The following is a 27,147-nucleotide window of genomic DNA, read 5'->3' on the forward strand; positions in this document are numbered from 1 at the left end:
CATTTAGACAGAACAAGAAAGAGTGTTAGGAATGAAAGAACACTTTTTTTTGTGCTCTTAATGTGCTTTGCAATGCCGATCCACATGGGAGAGACACGCGGAGACAGAGATGGACAGGGGGGAACCTGGAGTAAAAAGAACGAACTGACCCTGTCTTAATTAGTGTCATCTCACCTAGAAAGCACCTGTCTGTCATCTATAATCCCATCTCAGCATGGCACTTTGGTTTGTGTTTGTATGTGGCAGGGGGTTGTCCTCTGGCTCTCCTTTCTGTATAATAAACCCTACCACTATAACCATGGAAATCATTGAGAAAAAATGTATGTATATATATACATCATGGTTATGCCTTACACCTCAAGGTCCTGGGTTCGATTCCAGCATCAGGTCAGAGAGAGAGAGAGAGATACTGTGTGTATATATATATATATATATATATATATATATATATATATGTGTGTGTGTGTGTGTGTGTGTGTGTGTGTGTGTGTGTGTGTGGTTGAAAATGGGGAAGAGAGAATACCCCTCGTCACTCTGGCACTTGGGTGGGGAGAGAGATGCCTACTTCAAAGACTGAACGGATTAATGTTGATGGGGATTAACTCCATGATGGATTGACCCACAGAGAGAGCAAAAAATAAATGAGATGCTCTACCTGTATAAAGATGGAGATGAGAAGATAAACCTCTACGCTCTATAAAGAGATCAGCTTTAATATACAGTGCATTACTAGTTCTTCTAGTTGTGTATTTTTTTTTTAACCTTTACCTTATACTCACTCATCTTCTATACCGCTTTATCCTATATTTAGGGTTGCGGGGGGCCTGAAGCCTGTCTTAGGAGGCCTGGGGCACAAGGCAGGGTACACCCTGGACAGGGTGCATGACTCATTCTGTATGACCAAAAAAAAAGTCCTCTGTGAGAGGTGAATCACAAACAGATTGCGTGATGGTGGCCATAGTAAACCTCTCAGTGCACTAGACTGCTGTCACGGTGATTGGCTTTAGTTCTCATGGTCAACATGACACACACACACACACACACACTTTCACTTAAAACTGTATGCATCTTATAAGTCAGAGTGTATTTAAGGACAGGCAATATTTTTTCCTTACACATGTGGATAATTCTTCTGTGGTCTTCTGATTTTCCTACTCCGCTGAATCACTGAGGAACTTATGGTGACCTAATGCACATTTATATCTTCCACGTTGTTTCCTTTTTAACTAGCAATCTTGTTTTCTTGGAAGTTTTTATTCACTTCAGCCATAACTATATGTACTGTAAGTGATATCCTACTTGCCCTCCACAGTACGACTAGCTAGCAACATGGCATTGAGTGTTGGTACCATCAGACTACCAAGGGACCAATACCATGGTTAAATGTTTTAAGGGTTAACGCTAAGTTGAATGAATGTATGAATTGATAAATGAATTAAATGTGTTTGTGTTTATGTTAGAGATTTTGCATCTTGTTTACTTTTTTATTAGTGACATTCGTCAAGAAACAATATAGACTCACCATCAAAATCGCCATGATTAATTTTTTTTCCTTGGTTCCTATTGTTGTCTCCTAATGAAAGGAGGACGAGTTATAATGATTGTTTATCTATTCTGCAACATTGTAACAAGCATTTGTGTCTCTTTGTGTGCGTGTTCAGTGTACTCTTTACGTCATGTTAGTTTGTTAAGAGTAGTGGGATGTTGTCACCCAGGGCTACATCTTATTACTCTAGGAATGTGTATGTGTGTGTGTATGTGTGTGTGTGTGTGAGAGTGTATTCTATGTGTCTCTACATGCCCATGAAATTAGGTACAATCATACCAATAAATGATCCACTGTCTGCACAGCTACTTCCTCTAGGACTAATTTGGTATTTTCCTTCAGGATATACTGTAGTGTGGCACATTATGGTACTGATACTATACATTAACAAGTCTTCGTTATCTAGCCGAAATCATGCTGATCTTTATTAGTTCTTTAGAATTGAAGTTCTTCTGGCCTGTTGGGTTTGTCCATATCTCATTCCTTCGGAGGCTATTTGAGGCTTTGGGTTGCGCCGGGCAACTCTGGATCCATGCCCATGCGCCTACACTGAGCAGGCTTACTGTGTGTGAGTGTGTGAGTGTGTGGTTTGGCTGACGGCAGCTGAACTTGGCTTACAACACACTGATGGCTGTAGTGACACCCATTGTGTGCGTACGCACAGAGCAGTTTTGAGAGACAGCTGAAATATCTCGTAGAGGTTTAGCATATTTCATCGCCCTGTTCACCACACTTCTCCCTCCCTGTCTCGCCTTCCCTCCCTCACTCGTTCTCTCACTGCTCTTGAGTTAAGTCCATTATTTCTGCCTATGAGTGTTATGTAGAGTGTGCGTGTATGTGTGTGTCCCTCATGCAGTGCACTTGTGGAGGAGTTTGTGTGCTTTTCAAAGTGGACTGAAGTGCCTGCGGCTGGGTGCCGAGATTACCGCTTTTGACGCATATATATACATACACACACTCAAATAAAGGCACGCACACAGGGACTTGTCTCTGTCCTCCCACAGCTAATACCTGATGGTTGCTTTACAATTGGACTGTCCATACATCTGTGTGTGTGCGCGGTTGGAGGGGGGGGGGCGGGGTGATGTTCTCTGTTCTGAAACTGAGGTTATGCTTTAGTGTAAAAGAGTACAAATTAGGGGAATAAAAGCAGCACTGTTTCTGTACATTTTTCACAATATAGATACCTTCTTAAGTTAAAGGAAAAAGCCCAAAGGGTATGATTATGTATCTGAAATAAGATTTCAAAGTAAAGACAACCTGTTCCTTAAAGTTTAAAAGATATACCCTCGAGGCAACAACGTTACTGACAAGCATCTCTAGCTTTAATCTCCAGGTTAGTCGAGTGTGTCTGGAATGTATTAGCAATAGAGTTTGGGTATCAGATGTCTCCATATTTACTATACATGCCTGCTATACACAGTGTAACATAATGCCCGTTTAGAACTCTTGTAATATTTGCAAAGAATGCATATTGGAAATTCTGCACATGTTAGTGTGGGATCCAAATAAAAGGCGATTTCTTTGATGCCTTTTTGCTTATGCTGAGTTAATTATGACCGAGTGATCTGATTGGACCAAGTGCTGATATACAGTAGAGCATACTTTACGTCACAGGTGTTCTAACAGTCTTTATTTGCACTCACGGATGCCAGCATGGGTGAAAGTAGGTCGGTACATATACGGAAAGTTGGTACGGTCGGTCGGAAAAGAGAGAAGAGTAGCTGCCTGCCAAAACCCACATTCAAAAGCAGTCACAGCAGCATCTGATAATGATATGTCGTCTGAAACAAGTCATGTTAGTTACTGCTTCTAAGTCTAAGTCGATCCAAATTGCCTCTGAACTGTCCGTGTTGTTCTGCACACACCTAACATGAGCTGCAAAACTAGCTGACTTCTGACATAAAGCAGAATCACAAACCCCTCTTTTACCCCTGATCAAGGGCACTACTTGGTGTGTGAAACTAAGAACTGTACACACTACCTAGTTCTATTTAATAGTATTTCAACTGACTAGATTTACAGGAATGTCCACCACCTTCATGGTTTATTCTCTTCAACTCTGGATACATCATGCCAGTAAGATCTGAAAACTGTGCTAAAAGTTCCTACAGCAGCACTCCCTTTCATGTGATATTGCTTAATTCTTAATTAGTGGGCAGTGATTCCATCCATATGAAGATGAGGAGTAAGTTTAAGATCAAGTGTTTTTTTTTTTTGTTTTTTTTGATGTTGCAAAAAGGCCAAGATGCTAATTTATCATAACCTTGAAAATATTACCGGGGAACATGAAAATAATATGGTAAACACCATGTCTAAATAAGCTATATTTGTTTTCTATACAAATTTTAGATTTTGTCAATTATATTTTAGGTGATTTAGATGTGAATTGTGTGTGAATTAGAAAAGGATTACCTTAATACAAAAAAAACTTTTAAAATCATGATATGTTAAAACAATCCAAAACTATCCCCTCCAGTTTACAGCACTGTCAGGCACTTTGTAGTACAGGAGGTACAGTATCTCTGCTTCACTGATCATGTGACAGCAAGACGTGACGCGATTGGCTTATCACACCGTATCATCTTTCTCCTCGAAATCGAGGCCATTACATGTCGTGCTTCGCTTAAAACATGGAAGTTTAAAGCTCCTTAAAATAAGATTGGATAACAGATTTTGAATGAACCGTTTTGTTACAGAGAAGCTTTTGTGTTAGATAATAATAATTTGCCAATTATTTTGCTGCCTAAAATTAATTTTTGAACATCCACAAGACAAGCTAAAGTCACCACACCAGCATTTTTATGTTTTTCTTTGTTAAACGATAAAATTAGTAGAAAAAGTTTATTTTTAGTCTTAATTAGTCTAATCAGTGCCATACAACTCTTACGTGTAACTATAGAAACATTAGAGATGGATGATGCTTAGAAAGATCACAACACAGACATAGAGAGAGAAAGAGAGAGAGAGAGAGAGAGAAAGAGAGAGAGAGAGAGAGACATCAAATTTTGAGTTTTACTTTTGACAGACTTTTCATCCCTCTCTCCATTCCCGGGACTCCTGTCCCATGAATGTGTCCCCCTGCCTCTCTAGGAGCAAAAGCCTCTGGTCTCCTGCTGTCTTTCGTCTTTTCTCCCTCCCTGTGTGAGTGCAGACCCTGCTTCTCTGCTTTTTTCTCTCTCCATTCTTTCTTTTCTGCTCCACTCTGTGGTGAGAGTCTCGGCCTGCTGGGAGGAGGCCAGACGAGCTGCTCAGGAACAATCGCCTCTTTTCTCATCCACTCGCTCTCCTTCAGGCTCTCGCTCTTTCTCTCCCCTGGCCTCTTGCTCTCTATGCTTTCACGACCCTTGCTTTCACATGTCGCTGTGCTTAACCCAAAGAGACTTATGACACAGTAATTACCCCTCTGTGTCTCTCTCACTATCTCAGTTCACATCTGTTCAAAATTTGATTTATAAGTCTGGGTGATTTTTTTAAAAGCATTTACAACCAGCCAATGCAACTGTTATAATAAATATACATACTGTGATAACATAAACCACTGTCTAATGCTCTTTCTCAATCTGTCTCACTCATAATTATCTTAGTACATGGTTAAAGCTTACAAGGGCTTTATATTGAAAAGAAGAAATATATTGATAGAGAAAATCAATCAGATATTATTTTCAGATCTAATTATTATCAGCTCATGTTTTTTTGTCTGTTTGGTCAGTGGTTTAAGATGCTAATTTATTATAGCCCTAAAAGTATCACTGGGAAACTAATGTGTCTATAGCAATATACATAAAAAAAAATAAATTATTATTATTTTACAGCAATGTTAGATCTCACAAAGTAATTTTTTAAAATTTCCTTTCAACCACATCTGTAGCACCAAAACCAGTGTTAAAGCTCATTTAAAATAAGTTTTTTTATTTTAAGAAAAAAAAAAAACTTGGTTGGTTTCCTCCAGGTACTCCGGTTTCCTTCCACAGTCGAAAGACATGCAGATTAGGCTAACTGGTGTTCCCAAATTGTCACCCTGGCATCCTGAGTGTATCCCAGCTCATGCCCTACATCTCCTAAAATAGGTTCCAGGCCCCTGAAATCGCATACACAGAATAAAGTGGTATAGACGATGGGTGAGTGAGTGAGTGAGTGAGTGAGTGAGTGAGTGAGTGAATTCTTAAATATGATTACTCAAAAGACATTGATTATTTTTCTATTACAAGCAGCTTGGACATTTTCACGGGACATGTCATCAGGGAGGAAACATGCATAGATGTAATAACCTGTCATTCAGTACATTAAGGTTGTCAGCTGCCTTCATTTTTTTTTGCCCCATAACATTACTGAGCCTAGTCCTGACCAACTGAGTCAACCCCAGGTCTTAACACTGCATCCAGGAGTTTCTATGTTGTACTTTTTAAAATTATTTTTTTACATTTACTTTTATTTTTTTCAAGTTTGTCTTTGTGTTGTGTTCTCTCAGTGTTGTTCGCTCACTTATACTGGTGAAATAGGGGGTTAGTTGTACGAGTTTTAAATGTAATGCGCACCTGCGTTTTGTGTGTGTGTGTGTGTGTGTGTGTGTGTGTGTGTGTGTGTGTGTGTATGAGAGAGAGATTTTGTGTGTGTGTGTGAGATAGAGAGAGATATCGTGTTTGTGTGTGTGTGTGTGTGTGTGTGTGTGTGTGTGTGTGTGTGTGTATGTGTGCGGTGCTTTGGAGTTGGCATTAATGAAGACATATTGTCAGGCAATGGCACAGGGTTTAAGGAAGTGTGAAGGACAGAGGGATGCACTCGTTTTTCTTTTTATTCCTGCCAGGACTGGGATGGATCATGTCTACCCAAGCACACCTGCCTTTCTCTCTCTCTCTTGAATCTACGTGTGTGTGTGTGTGTGTGTGTGTGTGCATGCACATGTTTCATATGGGACAACACACCCAGGTTCTAGCATTCTGTCATATAGTGGTTTATTTGGTGTGTGTGTGTGTGTGTGTGTGTGTGTGTGTGTGTGTGTGTGTACATTATTTATTAAATAGTGTGTGCACCTAATAATTGTAAAACCACACTTGACTCAGAGGGATACTGAGATAGAGTAGAGAGAGACTGTGTATGTGTGTTAGTGGTGTAAAGAGGGCTGCATTAGGAAGTGCTGAATATGCAGCATATGTGTACTTGATGTGTGTGTGTGTGTGTGTGTGTGTGTGTGTGTGTGTGTGCGCGCATTAGGGAGCACACTATCTATATTCCGTTAAGTCAGTAGGTCGTCTCTCACCCCTATGGTCCTGCAGATTAAACCTCTTTAATATTCATCACTGCAGCAGAGAGAGAGAGAGAGAGAGAGAGAGAGCGATAGAGAGAGAGAGAGAGAGAGAGAGAGAGAGAGAGTAAAAATGTTCTTGGCCTTGGTGGTTGCTGTAATGGATGAAAAGATTGCAATTTATTCCCCCTCTTCTAGCCTTGCAAGCATGAGTGCACACACACACACACACATACACCCAACCACCCACACCCAAACCCACCGGTCCACCCACCCCCCCACACACACACACACACACACACACACACACACACACACACACACACACACACACACACAGAGATAATATAGATGCGGTTACCGGTGACTGATATGCCGATCGCTTTAACGAAAAAGAGAAATGAAGAGGAAGAGATGGACATCTGCTTTCTCTTTAATGAGCCCAAAGGGAGAAGGCAAAAGTGAGAGATGGAGGATAAGAGGGATATACTGTAGACTGGGGGGTTGAAGAGAGAGAAGGGTAGAATATAGAGAGATGAAGGAATAGACAAAAAGTGATGCAAGAAATGGCAGATGGGGAACGAGACTCCGGGATGAACAAAGGAAATCAGTGCAGAGGATGGAGTGATAGAAACTGTTGAATGGCTAGTGATTAGAGAGATGGAGGAGGAGGAGTAGAGAGAAATGAAGGGATGGAGAAATCATCTGGAAAAGGGGGAAGACTGGGGGATAGTGAGATAATGGATGAAGGATGGAGAGATAGGAATGATGGGATATAAATGGAGTGAAGATTATATAAAGGGATAGAGGTATAAGTAGGGGTATAGAGGGAGAAACAGAGGAATGAGACAAGAAGAGGGAAAGGTGGAGAAGGAAAACTATGGATGGAGGATGAACAGATGGATGGAGGGAGAAGAAAGGGGGATGGAGGGGCAGACAGAGAGATAAGGATAAAAATTGTGAATGGAGTGAGAAAGAAAAGAGAAGAGAGACAGCTGGACGGAGAAAACAGAGAGATGGGTGGCGAGTGGTGGCAGGGAAAATAGAATAAGGAGAAGAAGACAAACAGATAAGTTATGAGTGTGTGTGTGTGTGTGTGTGTGTGTGTGTGTGTGTGTGTGTGTGGGACTGAGGTCTGGCACAATTACTGCGGCCACTCAGTCCATTCAGTGGTTAATGGCCATTCTGTGGCACTTCTGCAGCTTAAACACACCAAGTGCATGTGTGTGTATGTGTGTGTGAGTGTGTGTGTGTGCCAGCCCGCACGCGCAATTTATTAAATTGCTCCACCTAGTTTACTAGAATGCACTGAAGAGCCAACAGCAGTAGCCCATTTGTGCATTCCAAAAACTGTGTGTGTGTGTGTGTGTGTGTGTGTGTGTCAGCATTTGTGCATGCCTGAAATAATTTGCCTTATTAATAGTAAAAAATGGTAAAGAATGTTTTGGATCAGAGGCATTTAAAGACTGTTATATTAATAACGAGGTGTGATGTCGCCGATGCAAAACAGTGCATTATTTTCATACACATACCAGCATATTTGTTTAACACATTATTCTTTTAAGATGTTTATAGTTAGATTAAATTCTGTGGAACCATAGAGCGTATAAAAAGAGCTGTAGAAACCCTCCTCGACGTCATAGGTTTTCTTAAGAATGATTTTAAAGCTCAAATGTGGCCTCTCTGGTTGTCTGGTTGTCGCCATGTTAGCATGAGCGGACTCCTCTTACTCTAAACCCCAGTTAATCCATAAATGGGCAAATAGGCAGAACGGACACAGCCGGGATGTTGTTCGGAGTATGGCTACTTATCTCAGTTACCACACGCTAACTAACTCAGCCTTAGGTGAGCTGAAATGCTAAAGAGGCTAACGGTTAGTTATAGGCTGAGGTAACTCTGCACTTGATTGAGCTCCATCACTCATACCCTTTATTTCATAAAATCAGCCACTATTATGCATGTTTGTGGCGTAATGTAATTTTAACTGATAAGTTACATAAAAATTCACACCCTGTACTAATGGGGAATTTAATTACAGAGACCAAAATCAGTTTTTTTTTTTTTTTTTGGTGCGTCTGCAAGCATGTTTATTTCTGTTGTATACTATGCGGGATTGACTCACTTTAGGCCTAGTGGTCATTCGAGGAACTGCATCCTTTGCCACTTTTACACTGAGCTCATTTTTCAGAACCAGAGGTTGCCCCTTGTTTTTTGTCCACAAGACAAAATAGTTCCTGTTATTACTAATATCATTACATTACACTGGAGATTCTTCTGTAAAAACAATACTTTTTTAATCTGTTTATTATTAAACGTGGATTGTCAGATGTATTACCCTGAGTGTCAAATTTCTGAATTCATTGGCACTGTGTTATAATTATTCATAATTCATCTTATTTTTTAGTGTAAGCATTTATTATATTATATATTATATTATCATATTAATATATTTATTATTATTATTATTATTATTATTATTATTATTATTATTAATAATAATAATAATAATAATAATCAAAATGAAATAAAAATAATAATGAAAATTATTGTAGACAAGGAAACAATAATAAACGTGAAGTTTTTCATTTAAGGGTAGAGTCAGTAATTTGAACAGTTTAATATTTTTAAAATTTTATTAAAACTGCTTTAAAAAAAATCCAGATTGAGTTCAAAAACAAACCAACATACAAACAAATAAATAAATAAATACATTATGTTACCTACCAGCATCCAACCAATCAGACCAAGTGTTCCTACTCTTCTATTTTGAAACTTTAACTGGATTTGTGGGTGTGGCTTTAGAGGGAACTCTCAATGGACATCTTGCGTTTAGGGTTTTAAATCTTAAAATCTTTTTATTCCTTTTTTTTTGCAGTTCAGAACCCTTATCACAGGAACCATCACCAAAGCAACTTAAAGCCCATCTCTAATCACCTTCGATCAGACCTGAAGATGATGATGATGATGACTATGATATTGGTGGTGATGACTGTCATGCTTGGCCTGATCAGTGTCAGCTCATTATCCAGTGGAGCATTTGTGTCTTCTTCTACCTCTTCATCTTCTTCGCCGAGGATGAAGTTTACTTATAAAGGTGAGTGAGAGAGAGTGTCAGGGTGTCTACCTGGAACCATTCTGGGATTAGTTTTTTCAGTGGGCTAGATCAAGAGTTTTAGAATACGCTTATTATTCTAAGACAATGAAATTGAGAACAAAAATATCCAAATGGGTTGGTGTTCAGAGAGAGAGAGAGAGAGACAGAGAGAGAGAGAGAGAGAGAGAGAGACAGAGAGAGACGGTTAGTAACTTGTTTCAGTTCTAGTTCAGTTGCCACGTATGCGGATATCCTATTTGGGGAGTTTCATTAAGAAATCTGTATGTATTTATGTGTAATTGTATGCATCTGTGTGTGTTTCTGTATGCATGTGTGTGTGTGTTTGTGCGTTGCAGAGCTCCAGCAGTTTAATGGAGTGAAGCGGTTTGAGTTAGAGCGCTCGTGCTGTTTCGGATCACTCCTATTGGATGAAGAAAGGGGTCGGCTCTTTGTAGGAGCACGGAACTACCTGTTGTCTCTCAGCCTGGACAACATTGCCAAGAATGAACAAAAGGTAAAAACTCTTCTACTCCTGCTGAGATATTGTGCTAATGACAGGCATGATGAGTTGAGTCTGATGTCGTAGCACCAAACAGTGTAAATGTTCCAGTGGGCTAATGGGCTTTAGAGGGATGGGGATGGGATTTGTGCGCAACACACATGCTGAATGTAAAAGACAATCATTTAAAAGGAAAAGAAATAATGTAAGGTGAATAGCACAGTCCCCCCACAACCGATAAGTGAGTAAAAGATGTGTTTATGGGTAAATTAAATTTAGTTTTCGAGTCTGATTAATGACCACATGACCTCAACAAACACACACAGGTATAGGTTCGGACAAACCACTGAATTATTATACAGTCTTTTAAAAAAAGTCATATCCTTAGTATACTTGTTCCAGTCCAATGTTATACTTGGCTGGAAATCTAATTGACTACAAAATGTTAGCTAATAAATGTAATTTATCCCTTATGAACAGTTACCCATTTCGTGTCATTTTATCTGAATAATGAGTTTTTTGTGCCAGTGGCTCTCATGATTACTTGATGAATCTCTGGAGAAGAATAAATAATACGAATTGGGCACTAGTGCCAAATTATAGTTAGAGTATTAATGCGTTGAAAAATAGTTTGACAGTAAAATCCATTAGGGAGGAGTTTTGTGACAGACTGGACAATGATATCTTCCATATGAGCTCATTTCCTCCGTCATATCTGAACACTGATGAAGAAGAAGCAATGTGGTGCCGTTTCTTTGGGCTCGTGTTATTGCAGCTTGGCCTTTTTCAGTTGTAGCATAATTTAAAACCTATGAAGAGCTAAGTTTTTGTAATATGCTTACAGTGGTTTAGGTATCGCAATCCATTGTATTATTTCAATGGAAAGCTCTGCCATTTCGTCCACTTGGACGAAAGTAACTCTTACAGCAAACCAAACTGTAATTAATGCAATCGAATCTGTCTGCTAGATTGCCCTTGGCAAACAAAGCTAGAAATGACTTTTAAATGCATTGTATAATAATGTACATGAAATGGTTACAGTATATGTGCAATCTAAACCAGGTACAAAGGCTTTAAGTAGCTTTTACTTATTTGTATAAGTTTTATTTTGCTAAATTTAATTGCATGTACCTGAATGCATTTAACCAGTTTATTCTAAATATAACTATTCCTTATCATTATTTATTTCATAATATACTTACATATTTTACTTAAATGAAAACTTTTTGTTGTTGGCATTTTGTTTGTGTCCTTGTTTATGATGCATTCACCAAAACACTTTTGTGTACAAATAGGTCATTTTATATGTTTGAGTCAAACTGGGACGTTTGATTGTACAGAATAATAGAATAAGAGTTTAAAATGACCTTTATTTGACTAATGCACATATTCCAGCATTTTACTAGTCCTTTGATACCATCAATGTAGGAAGCTTTTCTGTTTGACCTTTGAAGCCATGGTCAGATCTGCCTGTTACCTGTCTGTAATGCTGGCCTCCCAGAAACTCCTGTAATGACCCCAAAGTGATCCTAAGCTTGTCTCGTCCGTGAGACATTTTTTCAACCAACGTAAGCAGAATGTCACATCCAGAACACTGGAATTTCCGTAATGCAAAAATGAAACCTTAGTATTTTTATAATGCTCACTTGCTAGAGCTTGCTGCTTTTCAAAAAGTCACTTGCACTACCTGTAACAAGGTGTCTGGTCCTGTCGGATCAGCTTACTGTAGCTTTAAATAATGCATGCAATGGGAGCTGTTCCAATATCTGACATGTATAGATGACTAAATGATGTGAGAGCATAAGTGCACTCCACTACATAGAGTATAAAGGCTTTTCCTCTCTCTGCTTGTCCACTGATCTGAGTGTTTGTATTGTGTTGGCTTTCGAAAAAAAAGGTCAAGATGAAGTATTTAGAAAAAGGGATTTAATGCAAAACTATGACTTTTTTTCATGTATGTCTGACTGATCGATGAGGTTTGAAGTTTTGTGTTTGTGGGCCGGGGCGTTCTGAATGCTGTGAGTATTTAGTACTGTGTGAGCAGAAGAGGAGAAATGCTGTTTCTAGTTTAAAAGTATAAAGGTTATAACCGCTGGTTTAAACAGGTGTTAAAGGTAGTCTCTGCAGGGATTCAAGATGAAACCTGATGATTTAAAGGTGATAAAGGCCAACGTGTTGATAAATGAGTGAGGGATTTTCATCTCCTCTAGAGTGGAAAGATGAGAGATGAGGTCACTGCTGAGGGCAAGAGTATCGCTGTCTAGGAAGAACACACACACCATTTCTTTTCGTACTATCCTTCTAAGAACCTTGAATTGGCAGTAATATTAATGAAGCTAATTAATGCTATATCTAAATCTAACCCTAACATTAATCTCAGTAACTGAATGGAAACCCTTTTTAGGTCTTGGAATAAAGGCTGAAGCTTTTTTTTTTTTTTTTTTAGTAAGAAAAAAACACATGTATCCGTATCCAGACAAATGTTGCCACAAATACATACCTGGCGGATATCATAGACATTATTAGGTCATGTAAATCTGGAGTGTGTATATCATGTGTGTGTATGTGTTTGTGGCTGCAAGTGTGTGCGCAGCCCCTAGTTGTGTTTTTAACAACAGGATATCCAAAGAGAATGTCCCTCTAGCTACTGGACAAGTCAAACCCTGCCTAGGTCATGACCTTTTCCTTAACCTCTCTCTCTCTCTCTCTCTCTCTCTCTCTCTCTCTAGATTTACTGGCCGGCCCCTGTGGAATGGAGGGAAGAGTGCAACTGGGCAGGGAAGGATATCAATGTAAGATTTTATCAGTCACAACACGTTTTATCTCCTTCATCAGTACTATGGTCCAAACTAGTCTGATGAACCGGATCGGTATCAGCGCTGATCCACCGAGGTATTTTATTTTGTAAACACGAATGATCATGACTGACACAGCACTGAACCTGCAGATGAAAACAGGGTATGCATTGTGTTTAATCATTTTGTCGCCATGCCTTCGGCGTTTCACAATCTTTGGCAAAAGTAAAGTGTTTAGAGTTGTCTTAGGTACAGTACAACAAGGACGTCCAGATTAGTATCGAGCTAATATTCAGAGACATTTACACAAGTTTAGAACTAGCAACACATTCGTATAGCAGCAATTTTAAAAAAATGCTCCCTTATCAGACTGATCCTGATACTTGTAGATGGTAACCCTCAAATACGTATAGTAGTAAAAGTATAAAAATCTATAATCTGTATATTTAATAAATATACACATTTAATATATAAATATATTAATATAAGCCTAATGTATGCAAAGTGCATTTCAGAGTGCAAGGGAAAACTTTTTTTTTTCTTCCCCAACAACCCTTTTGCTACTGTATGGACTACAGATCAATACTGAACGTCTATAAAAGAGTCTTTTGTTGGTTTTGTAGCTTTTAACTAGACAGAGATTATAGAACATCTCAGTCAGCCTCTGAATGTAGATGTGTGAAAGCTTGCCTAATCCAGGGGTCATCAGTGGCGGTCCTAAGGGTCTAGAGTCCTGGACATCTTGGTGAATCAACTCAACAGCTAATTAGCAGGATTAAGCACTATTCATGATGGATTAGTTTTACCCGAAGAGGTTTGTATGGGACTTTGTCAGGGAATTTAACCGCCTGATTTGGATAGGATGAAATAAATGATCTGTATAATTTTCCTATCTGAATGTAGTGTGGAGAGGGAGATCCCCCTCTTCACCAGGATGCATTCCAGTCAGGAGGTTTGATTGCATCATTGATAGTGTCTGATAAAAAGTACGTATAGCTTTATAAATATACAAGGGCTGTACTGAAAGTAATGCAAATGAAAGTAATGAAAGTAATGCAAATGCATCTTTGATAAACTGAGATAGGTCGCTCAATTTGCACATATTAGTAGAGTAACGCTTCCTCTATACAAAGGTTCTACTTAACATAGCCTCCATCACAAGCAATGCATTTGCATTATCGTTAAAACCAACTACTCAAACATCTTTGAAAATAATCTTTGGCGTAAATGATGGTTTACCGCTGCATGGTTTGCCATTGCTCTTGTCAATGGTGTCATTTCTAAAACCATTCTGAAGTATACTGGGGAAACATTAACTGCGACAAAGGGGATTATTTGTATAAATGTAGTGATGTCAGATTTGAAAATGTAACAAATAAAAAGTAAAGATTTGTACTTTGAAAATGTTTCAAGTTAAAATCTAAATTAGTTGTTCAAAAGAAAATATATTTGATTCTTCTCAAGTAGTGCAACAGGAATCCTTTCGCTCTGCTGTTAGAAGGTTGTGAATTAGAATCCAGACAGCCTCTGCATGGAAAAGATGTGCCATGCTCTCTGTCTTTTAGGCAACTGTGGGCATCTGTGAGCTTGTGTATGTGGGAGAGGATGGGTAATGATTTTCCCAAATTGTGTTACAATTCTGGTTAAACCTGGTACAAACTGTTTGGGGTTGGATGTACATGATGTTACTTGGATCGGGAAGAGAATGCAAGTGTCAGCCTTGGAATTTAAGATTTAAAATTGAAAAAAAAAAAATCCATATCAAGATTTGATCGTATTTTCCTTGTATAGAAATATATTCTAGAAAAACAAATCTCATTATTCATGAGGTTGTGTAAGTCTTACCAACAGTGCTCATTCTGGCTCACACAAGTCACACTTGTTCCATGGGACTTCACGTGATGACTCTTTGTCTGATCCAATTTATTTACTTTTGCTGATTCCATGTAATGTTGTTTCTGAGTATCAGCAGTCCTCTTTTCAAAACCAATGTACAGCCAAGACAAACAGTTTATCATCTCATTTTATATAAAGTATCTATTAACGCTATGCATGACCTGATTGTTCTCACGGAAAATGCCCAGTGGTTTTAACCATATAATACTCATGTGTTTGGGTTGGGTGTGAAAATCTGATGGTGTTCAACACGCCTTCATGTTAGAGTGTGTGTTTGAGGTCATCTGAGTATTCATGTGAATGTGTGTCTGGTGTGTATGTGGACAAAAATCAGCTGATGCTGAGATCCTAGTAGAGTTTGACTTGGCAGTTACAGACACTCACACAATCACTCACACATGCTGGGTTCATATTCAGTGCACTGACCCGTGATGTGACCTTTATTAAAAGTAGATGCGTGTCCAACAAGACACAAAAGAGAGATTTGGACCACCGTGGAGAATAGACTTTTCTCTCACCCCCACTTCTGTGTGTTTTAACCTTCCCAGCTAGATCTTAATTTATTTCATTGTTTTATATATTATCTTACTGTGTGGTGAACTTTTGACTTGAAAATCTCTCTCTTGCCTTCCTGTTATTCCCTCAAATCCTTCTTTCTTCGTCTTAACTTTATGAATCTTCTTTTCTTCTTCTTTTTCCTCTTTCTTCCCTGTTAGCGTCTTATCTTAGTGTGAGATAGTGATAGTGACTAGTGTGACATCTGATAGTGACTCATCTTCCTGAACACAGAAGCATGTTTAGCTTCTCTCTGGGAATCTTGGACATCAGAAAAACTAAAATCACATAAACACTCCGTCATTTGTTATTCTTATGTCCTGTTATCACTGTAAGGTGACTCATCCTATATGACCCAATTGGAATTGGTTTCCAAATCCAGATGCATCTGGCGCGCGCTCATTGTTTTAATAAAAACTAATAAGCTATTTAAACTCGATGGCATAACACTATTATTTTTGTTCTTGATAAGTGAGGCCCGATGTTAACACTCAATTTCTGCTATGATGTCACATACACATTTCTCACCATACTAATGTTTAAATATTCTGCTAATACAGTATGTGACCTGTCAGGTATTAAGTTGTACAGGTTAGTTAAGTGCTTTGGCCATTGGAGTGCTGTAGGTGAAATATATATAAAATCTTTCATTTCAGCAAAAATTGGTTGAAAAGAACCTTATAGTATATTTCTGATTATTCAAAACAGTATAAAAGGTTTTATTTCTAAACATTGTTTTAAAGCACTTCTATAAAGACAATCCAAGTTGAACGCTATTTTTGCTATAAAACCGCGCTGCTGGCCAAGGTATTTTTAAGGGTAGTTTGAAAATACTTGTGTCACAATGAGGCCGAGGCTCTGTTTTACTCCCATCATTCAATTCTTATTTAAACTTTCTAAAATTAGTATTTTAGCATTTTTCCCTGAGCCCCTCCTCATAAACAAGATCTCACAGGTCATACCTCAGCAACCGAACTTGATCCAGTAATAAGCCTAGTTTAAAAATTAGCTTATTGAACCAGGAATCTGGAAATATGCATACCTTAAATCATTCAAAAATCCGACTTATTACCTGATTTAATGTGAGTCACTTAGATTAATTTTATCTTTATCTTACTATAGCCAGCCATGCAAAGTCACCAAAGGCACATTTGCAGACAAATTATACACCAATTTTAGATTTTGTAATCAGGTTGAATCAAACCAAATCTCTGGGTTTATGTCATTGTAAGGAAGGTCATGAAAATATTGGCTAGTGTGATAGTTATCATTATAACAATATGATATCATGAAATTGCCCACTGATATAGTGGTTGATATAAATGTGCTAGCAGGGTTAAGTTCTGTTGTCTTTTAAAAATAAAACATGTCAAAATAAGGTAACTTCTGTTCCTGGAAAGCATAGGAGGAGAAAATAAAAGTAAATAGGTCAAGCACACATTGTCCAATTATACTATACATACTGTACACAAAAGGGTGAGCAGCAGAACGGTAAGTTTAATGTTTTTAGTTTGGACTGTAAAGTTAGAGCTTTTATGTTAATGCACTTTTTCTGTTGATTTTGCATTGAAAGGAGAAATAGTGTGTCCGGTGTGGGTCATTATAGACATGAAAATTGGAATTATAATCAAAAATAGAATCATTTTATTGTAAAACCACCAATTAGTATTATTATCATGACCAACACTACTATTCCAAATTAAACTTATGATGTACACCCTATCTCCATGTTATGTCCAGTGTTGGGTGTACCGAGTTACAAAGTAACGCATTAGAGTAACGAGTAATCTACTGTAGTAAAGCGTCATGCCTGCCATTTAAGTACTCAGTTATACAGTATTTCCAAAAATGTAATCCGTTATTCCGACAATTTTTGTAATCTGTGAGCCAGACAGCAGTGATTCTGTTAGTGTGTGTGTGAATCCTATAAGTCATCCTACAAGCCCCTCCCCCTTCCCGATAACCCGCCCTCCTCTGTTATTCCTGCTGTTATTAGTTAACAGATTATGGGCCAAACTTCGATGAGTGATGATGGTAGAATAATTATTTTAAAAAGTGTAATCTAAACAACATGCATGCGGAATCACAAAGGAGTTTTCATTTTTTTGCAATGGAAAAGTACTCTAATTAGTTACTTTTATCAGAAGGTAATACTTTAATGTAACTGATTACTTTTTAATGACAGTAATTTTGTAACGTAACTAGTTACTTTAAAAAGTAACGTCCCCCAATTCTATTGTCTAAAAAAACACAAGGACTAATTCATATTAACTACATGTACACGGTCACACGAAGATTTAATGTTCTGTATCATATAAAGGTCAGAGGTTAAAGTTCATGTATCTCACTTAGTAGGGAGTCAAGCTCAGAGGCACACTCATTACGTCTCCATGTAAATCACTGACTGACTCTCTACTTGCTTCTTTTGGTGTTTGTTCTTTTTTTCTCTCCATCTCTTTGTTTAATGGCCTCACTTCAAAAAAATCCAGTCTTACAATGGGCTGTGCCCTGCAGACACACACACACACAAATGACACAGAGTTTTCCCAACCTCTTACCCCTTGCTAATTGCAAGCTATAAACCTATCGAAATAGAAAAGTGGGGGGACACAAAGAAAGACAAAAGCAGAGAAAGAAAAGGAGAGGGACACTTTTATAGACACTGTTTGTCTTTAACTTAATTAGTGGACGATGTGTCAAAGCCCTTATACACAAACACACACACACACTGCATGGGGAGCAGTAAACTCAACAATGTGTTTACTGGATTCTATAAGTGTGTGTTTTTATTGCACAGAAAATACGACCAGAACCATGAGTAAGGGTAATAATGCAACACCCACTGAAAAATTGTTTAAATTAAAAAAATATATAAAATAAAATAAAATATCACACGTCTGTTGTATTTTGCTACAAATCCTTAGAGACGGGCTGTCTGTTCCATTCATTCAATTTCTTCGACTTTCATAAAATCCAATAGCACTATTCAAAGCAAGCTTGTATTCACTCGGATCACAACACACACCAAACTGAACATTCTGTACTGATCGGTACAGTCCCTTTCTGTAGTATTCATACTCCTTCAACTTTTCCACATTTTTTCACATTACAACCACAAACGTATGTGGATTTTACACAAAGTGGCACATCATAATTGATAAATTGGTTTTCAAAATCTTTTGCAAATAAAAATGGCATGCCTTTATATTTAGTCCCCTTGACTGTCATACCCATAACTAAAATTAAGTGGAACCCACTAATCTTTAGAAGTCATGTAATTAGTAAATAGAGTCTACGGGTGTGTAATTTAATCTAAGTATAAATGCAGCTGTTCTGTGAAGCCCTCAGATGTCTGTTAGAGAACATTAGTGAACAAACAGCACCATGAATCCCTAGGAACACACCAGACAGGTCAGGGATGACGTTGTGGAAAAATTTGAAGCAGGGTGAGGTTATAAAACAATATCCCACGCTTTGAACATCTCCCGGCGCACTGCTCAATCTATTATTCGAAAATGGAAGGGTATGGCACAACTGCAGACCTACCAAGACATGGCCGTCCACCTAAACTGACAGGCCGTGCAAGGAGACCATTAATCAGAGAAGCAGCCAAGAGGCCCACGGTAACTGCGGAGATCCACAGCTCCTACAGGTGGGATTATTAATCGTGCACTCCACAAATCTGGCCTTTATGGAAGAGTGGCAAGAAGAAAGCCGTTGTTGAACGACAGCTGCTAACTGCATATAGACCTTCTTATAGCTTCTTATGCATAGTTACATTCTTTACATAAGCTGGATCAATTCAGTTTATTATTGGATAAAACAATGTTCGTGCCCATTTGCACGAATGTAATCTTTAAGTACAGTCGCCTTCCTTGTTACTTTCAAGGATCCCTGATTAAAATGGCTAGAACTTTGTAGTTGTGATACAGTACATGAATCAATTCAGTAAAATGTGTAGTTTTCATATCTATACATGAAAGGACATGTACTTAATTATGTATCCAATTATAAATAGGTGAGGGGGCTTATAGTGTGAGAATCTTTAGCGATAACACTATGTCCTACTACAACAAACCATTTCTAGGTCAATTAATAATAACCAGTCATTAATAATCAGTCATTATTAAATATTTACCTACAGCTTTTAATGGTACAATTGGACCAATAATTAACTTAACACAGTTTTCTTCTTTAAATGTAGTCGATTCATCAAGACCTGCTTGATGACTGGCATTTGCTTATTTAGCTTTGCACTACAATCCAATTTAATTTGATTAATACAGTAGTTAAATCATGATAACTTCCAGTTTAGCGTAAAGCAATCAGCATGTCAAAAATCATCATACAACTTCTTTAACATACAGTAATAACAAGTTCATATTTTCAATTAAAAGGAAAAATAGACCATGGCATTATATCACTCGGTGATTAAGTCTTAACCCAGATCGAACTTTATAATCTTATTGTTTTAAAATTGTCACATATTAAATGATTTAATTTAATAATTTAATAAAGTTCTGGCACATAATTCTATTTTAGTGTGTAATACAGTACAGTATATATATCACGGGAACCCAAGGCTCATTTATGCCTGTGGGGAGCAAGGGCCAGATCATGCACAGCAAAGCTAATGTAGCATAAATTGCTAAAAACATTAATGCTGGCTATGATAGAAAGGTATCAGAACACTCAGTGCATCGCACTCAGCTTGGCAGGCTTAGCCAGCTCAAAGTTAAAGGCTGTTGATCTGGCCTCGAATTTTTCCCAGATCGAGCATCTATGAGATGTGTTTGACATACAATTCTGATCCATGGAGGCTCCACCTTGCAATTTACGGCACTTATTTGGATTTGCTGCTAATGTGCCTGATACCACAACACACTTCCACAGGACTTGTGAAGTCATGTCTCGAGGGGTCAGAGCTATTTTGGTGGCACAAAAGGAATCTATACAATATTGGGCAAAATGCTTTAAGATTTTAATGTTATTGCTGATCAGTGTAACACCAGAAATCATATAAGCAACTCTGAAATCAGAACTACTTGAAGAAATCCCAAGTGGTGATTTCTGTGTTGAATTAAGTTTACACAGTATTTAACAGCCTCCTAAGTTTTTCCGTTGCTTGTTATATCTCGCCATCAAGTACAAAACTAAACAGCAATTGTGTTTTGACTAAATGCGTCCTCAGGTTCAAACTGTGCACAGCACCCAAGGATAGTTCATGATGTAATTTTTCGAGTGGCTATTTTAATTATTATCCATGAGATTTGATTTTATCCTTGAAAACCTTGAGAAAAGGCAAACTGCAGAATTAGAGATAGAACAGAAACCAAACAGAAGACAATATGGCAAGAGACCAAGACGCAACAAAGAGAGACAAAGAAAACATTCATTTGTCCCCGTTCTGGTTACTATAAGGACATAGATTTTAAGGTCAATCCTGTGTCTCTGCTATTTTCCCCTGAGGCACAGGATGGAAGCTGATTGTACTAAGACAGATGCTTGGTTTTCTGTGATGTTCTGAGGGTGTGTCCTGACCCCAATTAAACAGATGTTGAGGGCTCAGGTCATTAGCTAGAGGTAATGCTCCGTAGACAAAGATGAAAAACGAGGGATGCCACGGTCTCAAACAAGAGATAAAGAGAGATAATTACAGAATGAACAGGTGCTCCAGAAACACGAGAGAAATACGAGGAATTTATGATTCCATACATTCTTTCTACTTTCTTCCCCTCTTTTTCTTTTTTTACTGTTTCGTTCTCTTCTCTTCTCATCTGCAGCATTAGGGAGTTAGGACAGAGTTTAAAACTAATAAGTAATTCTGAGACAATGCCTGGTTTATTCTTTCCTCCTAAATCTCTCCTACACTTGTCTTCACTAAACCCATATCCCTCCATCGCTTCCCCTCTCTATGCAATTTCAATGTTTGATGCCCTCGCGTTGTCGTAGCAATCCAGAGAGTCCTGGGAAACACGGCACGCTCCAGTGAGTGCTCTTACAAATGATTATTAGTGTGTGTGTGTGTGTGTCTGAGAAAAAGAGAGAGAGAGAGAGAGAGAGAGAGAGAGAGACAGATTGGCCCCTAACAGCAAAGTGCATTATGGGTATTCTGTACAAGCCAAGTGACTATCGCTTAGACAGAGTAACCAGTTTAAGAGTGCTTTTAAGTAGATGAACTTTTATGCAAAAAAATGTTTCATGGCTTTCAAAAACCTCTTTAGACCATATTTAGAGAGAGATATTGCCAAAAGTTTTCGCTGCCTTCACATACATATGAACTTGACTAACATCCAGTTCTTAATCCATAGGGTTTAATCTGATGTTGGCCTACCCTTTTGCAGCTTTAACAGCTTCAACTCTTCTGGGAAGGCTTTTCACAAGGTCTAGAAGTGTGTTTATGGGAATTTTTAACTATTCTTTCAGAAATGCATTCGTGACATCAGTCACTGATGCTGGACGAGAAGGCCTGGCTCACAGTCTAAAATGTGTCTAATTCATCCCAAAGGTGTTCTATCGGGTTGTGGTCAGGACTCTGTTAGGACTCTGTGCAGGCCAGTCAAGTTCTTCCACGCCAAACCAAGCTCATCTATGTCTTTATAGACCTTGCCTTGTGCACTGGTGCACAGTCATGTTGGAACAGGAAAGGGCCATATCCAAACTGTTTTCACAAAGTTGGGACCATTAAATTGTCCAAAATGTCTTGGCATACTAAGGCATTAAGAGTTCCTTTCACTGGACGCAAGGGGCCGAGCCCAACTCCTGAAAAACAACCCCACACCAGTTCCAACATGACTGTGCACCAGTCTTGCTACCAGCCTTCCCAGAAGAGTTCAACACACGTATGTCCTACTCAAGGGTATTTACATCTTATTTGGAGGAATTTCGCGGTATTAACCCACCTGTAGTTAGGAGCTTATTTGCCTTAGAGTTATTTGCCTTCTTAGTGATTAGTGCCATCTAGTGACCTGTTTGATAGTATTCACTGTTGAGCACAATGAATTTAACACTTATCATTCAGAAAACATCCACTGAGTTAGATATATAGTTCTCATAATGTTATTTATGTACTTAGATAATCAACCCTCATGTGAGCTCCTGATGTGATGGCTTCATTGAGACAGTCTACCGCACATAGCTAAAGCAATATAATTAAATTTCCAATTTTCAACCTTGCCATTATTTACTGAGCCAATGTTGGGCCAACCTATCTTTGGCCCAACCAATAGGCCAACAGTAGGCCAATGGACAAAATGACATTGGGCCAACCACTGATGCCAACATGGGCCCAAAGGAGTGAAAATAAGCATTGCCACACACACAATGTGATCAGGAACTTGCGACTAAACAGCTGTGTGGCCATAAGAAAATTTGTAAGTAAGAATAATCAGAAATAAGGCTTCAACTCGGTAGGGGTGGTATGATAAAATGACCAGTAACCAGTGTGGAGTTTTTCTTCCCTGACAAGTATAGGAATTTATGAATCAGCCTGTAAAAGGGTGTTATTGGTCACATAAATATTACAGTGCATGATTGTTTTTTTCTTTTGGCAGTGTATGAAACATTTAGCACAGCACAGAAAACAAATAATCATCATGCTATACACAGAATAATAATGCTATAGCCATTCTTCTGCTGAGGCCCTTACCTCTATTTACAACTTTAGTGTTGGGTTTATCATGTATAGTATAGTCCAGTTCTCGCTTTCTGGGATTTCATGGCATGCACTACTGTTGGTTCTGTAAAGATGACAGATCATTACATAGTATAATTCAGAAATTAATGTGAATGTAAGAGATCAGCCAAAGTGTCACACTGTGTAATACCATGTGTGCATGCATATACAGTAGGGATGTGTGTGTGTGTGTGTGTGTGTGTGTGTGTGTGTGTGTGTGTGTGTGTGTGTGTGTAATTGCAAGATGCACCAGATGGGGGCTCACACTTCTGTGAACTGTGTTAAATGTGAAAAAAACATGTCACTGAGACCGATTTGCTGATGTCACTGTATATGTTTTGCAGACGGACTGCGTGAATTATGTGAAGCTTTTACATCACTTTAACCGAACACACCTGTATGCCTGTGGGACTGGAGCCTTTCATCCGACCTGTGCTTACGTGGAGGTTGGACAGAAAGTGGAGGTAAAAGGAGAGAGAGAGAGAGAGAGAGAGAGAGAGATGGCTGCAAGCAGCTGGACCCTTTATGCTATGAGAAGGGCTCCAATTTTCCATTGGAAGAAGAATGTTGTTGTGAACTGGAAAATAACAGCCTGTATCTCACTTTTCTTTTCCGCCCTTTTCTTTAGGATCACGTGTTTCGACTTGATCAATCTCTCCTTGAAGATGGTAAAGGGAAAAGTCCTTATGACCCACGACACACTGCAGCCTCTGTTCTGGTTGGTCAGTACGCCTGATAATCTATCTTATTGCATAATTACTCGCCAGTACTACTGTAGAACTCCCTAAAACATAACAGACAGTAACTTCATTTTGAAAACAGCTACAGTATCTTAGCAAATACACCGGTCAGCCATAACATTGTGACCATCTGCTTAATATTGAGTAGGTTCCCTCTTTTGCCACCGACACAGTAATGACCTGTGTGTTCTGACACCTTTCTAAGGAAACCAGCATTAACCTTTTTCAACAATTACTGTAGAGCTACAGCAGGTCTTATATTGGGCTAGCCTTCACTCCCCACATGCATCAATGAGCCTTGATCACCATGACCCTATCGCTGGCAAGTGAAATTTTTTTTTTTTCCCTAAAGTTGATAAAAGTTGACAGAAAGAATGGGCAAGTATAAGGATTTGAGGTCAAAGCAACTCTAAAACTGCAGCTCTTTGGGACGTTCCCAGATTGAAGTGGTGAGAAACGATCAAAAGTTGTGCAAGGAATTACAACCCGCGAGCTGGCAAAAGCGTCATGGGCGACCAAAGCTCACTGATGCACATAGGGAATAAAGACTGGTCCGTTTGCTTTAGTCCAAAATAAGAGCTACTGGAGCTCTAACTGCTGCAAAGGTTAATGCTGGGTCCTATAGGTTTCAGGTTTCAGTGTTTTGGTGGCAGAAGGCGGAACCTATTCAATATTGAACAAATTTTTTTTTTCATTAAAATTATTATTCTCTTATTAATCAAATAACCTCATACTGTAGGAACATGACTGAATTACTGTTCAGGAAATAACTACTTAGCTAAATAACTGCGACTATAAGCAATCTTGATTAACTCATAAATGACCAACTAAAGTACAGTAGACAAGTGAGGCTGTGTTATGAAATTATGATTTCGTTTTGGCTCCTAGGTGATGAGCTGTATTCAGGAGTGGCCACTGACCTAATGGGAAGGGATTTCACGATTTTCAGGAGCCTGGGACAGAAACCCTCCATACGCACCGAGCAACACGACTCTCGCTGGCTCAACGGTATGTTTGGATTCCCCAGCTCTAATCAAGACCTCCTTTCTGACCTTGAAACGAGTAAACTTCCTAATTCAGTACAATGAGCCCTGTATTTTAATGTCTGAGCCATATCTGTTGTTGTATGCGCATGTTTTGCAGAGCCCAAGTTTATAAGTGCTTTTGCTGTTCCGGAAAGTGAAAACCCTGATGATGATAAGGTCTTCTTCTTCTTCCGAGAAACTGCCGTCGAAGCTCAAGGCTTCGGCAAGGTCACCTACGCTCGGATTGGCCAGCTTTGCCGGGTAAGCAGAATGATCAGAATGATCAGGATGGAGTTAATTTACTGGCAACAACAAAAACAAAAAAAACTAGGATTTCGAGTTCTTGAATATTATTATGAATACTTAAATGTTGTGTGTTTGTGTGCGTGTGTGTGTTGTAGAATGACATGGGAGGGCAGCGTAGTTTAGTGAATAAGTGGACAACCTTCTTGAAGACTCGACTTGTCTGCTCTGTACCAGGCAGTGATGGCAGTGAAACACACTTTGACGATCTCAGTAAGAGCAAACACACAAACACTCTTAGTGTCAGTTTAAAGTCGAGTGTCTGACTCTTATATTTATATTCGTGCCAACTTTTAGGGGATGTGTTCCTGCTGCAGACGCGAGACAGGAAGAATCCTCTGGTCTACACAGTTTTTTCTACATCCAGGTGAGAGGTCAGACGGTCATGGGTACACAACTATATATAAGTTAGATTACTATGAATATAAAAAATATTTTAGTCTAAATATAAAGATTTCTATATATTTTGTCACAGATTTGATTGAAAAACATTTAGGGAAATCCTTGTATAAAAACTGAAACCTAAATTAAAATGAATGTTAAACTGAATTAAAGAGTGAACAAAAGGTATATTCAAATCCTGTGGGTTTAAAATAGTTTTCTGCGTATAGTTTTAATTCTGTGTGTCCTTCTTATGGAGTTAATTATGTGCCAAAATTTAACAAACAAACACAATCTGCTTTGCAAAGAAAAAAACGACTTTCTCACAAATGCAGCGTTTTGCAAACAAACACAATCCGATTTGCAAAGAAAAAAATTCAACTTTCTTACAAATGCACCCTCCATATTTTCTCACAAATGCACCCACCGTATTTTCTCACAAATGCACCCTCCGTATTTTCTCAGAAATGCATCCTCCGTATTTTCTCACAAATGCATCCTCCGTATTTTCTCACAAATGCACCCAACCTATTTTCTCACAAATGCAATGGAGCAACTCCCTCTCCCAAAACAGCAGATGGTGCTATCGGTCAATTTACTTTATTCTCCCGAGACCTCAAACAACGTGTTTATATGATTTACCCCTATGTCCCAGGAATATGAGTGGGGAACAGTTTTGAGGTGTCCATTATATATCCAGACAGCCAGACATATTAACAGTCCACTATCTTTAGGATAGAGCCCTGTAGGGGAATACAGTTATATCAAACCACAGTTGCATTTTAATTAACTATTGAAGGCTGAAAGAACTGCCATTGGCTTTTTATATCCATACCAGACGTATGCGACATGATGCATCAAAATCTTTTATAATTAGTGATCATATCTACATTTAAATAATCTTTAACAAAGTTATAAGGGGGAAAAGCTATAAATGAACAGTAAACATACTGAATTACAGACAGAATTCTAAACCAGATTGTAAAAAGTTTCATAAATTTCATGCAGTCTAATACAATAATTCTTGCATCTTACTGTATCTACACCTCACGCTGCAACAGCTGTCTACAATGCATGATTGTACCACAGACACAGATTATTTAAATGAAGATATGATCACTAATTAAAGGTAATAATTCAATAGTTAATTAAAATGCAACTGTGGTTTGATATAACTGTATTCCCCTACAGGGCTCTATCCTAAAGATAGTGGATTGTTAATATCTCTGGCTGTCTGGATATATAATGGACACCTCAAAACTGTTCCCCACTCATATTCCTCAGGGACATAAGGGTAAACCATATAAACACGTTGTTTGAGGTCTCGAGAGAATAAAGTAAATTGACCGATAGCGCCATCTGCTGTTTTGGAAGAGAAAGTTGCTCCATTGCA

General features: G+C 38.5%; 1 protein-coding gene across 1 annotated transcript in view; it reads left to right on the top strand.

Moving 5' to 3' along the window:
* Positions 1-27,147, top strand: part of sema3b (sema domain, immunoglobulin domain (Ig), short basic domain, secreted, (semaphorin) 3B) — a 57,264-nt gene that overhangs the window by 21,109 nt on the left and 9,008 nt on the right. Inside the window, exons 2-10 of the mRNA XM_053504213.1 lie at positions 9,667-9,885; positions 10,242-10,399; positions 13,114-13,176; positions 23,650-23,769; positions 23,934-24,027; positions 24,934-25,053; positions 25,189-25,331; positions 25,472-25,586; positions 25,671-25,740. Of these exons, the coding sequence (XP_053360188.1) occupies positions 9,744-9,885; positions 10,242-10,399; positions 13,114-13,176; positions 23,650-23,769; positions 23,934-24,027; positions 24,934-25,053; positions 25,189-25,331; positions 25,472-25,586; positions 25,671-25,740 (1,025 nt within the window). The 5' untranslated portion in view covers positions 9,667-9,743. The remainder of the gene's footprint in view (positions 1-9,666; positions 9,886-10,241; positions 10,400-13,113; positions 13,177-23,649; positions 23,770-23,933; positions 24,028-24,933; positions 25,054-25,188; positions 25,332-25,471; positions 25,587-25,670; positions 25,741-27,147) is intronic.

Source organism: Clarias gariepinus, chromosome 9 (assembly GCF_024256425.1).
Source record: "Clarias gariepinus isolate MV-2021 ecotype Netherlands chromosome 9, CGAR_prim_01v2, whole genome shotgun sequence".
Classification (NCBI taxonomy): Eukaryota; Metazoa; Chordata; class Actinopteri; order Siluriformes; family Clariidae; genus Clarias; species Clarias gariepinus.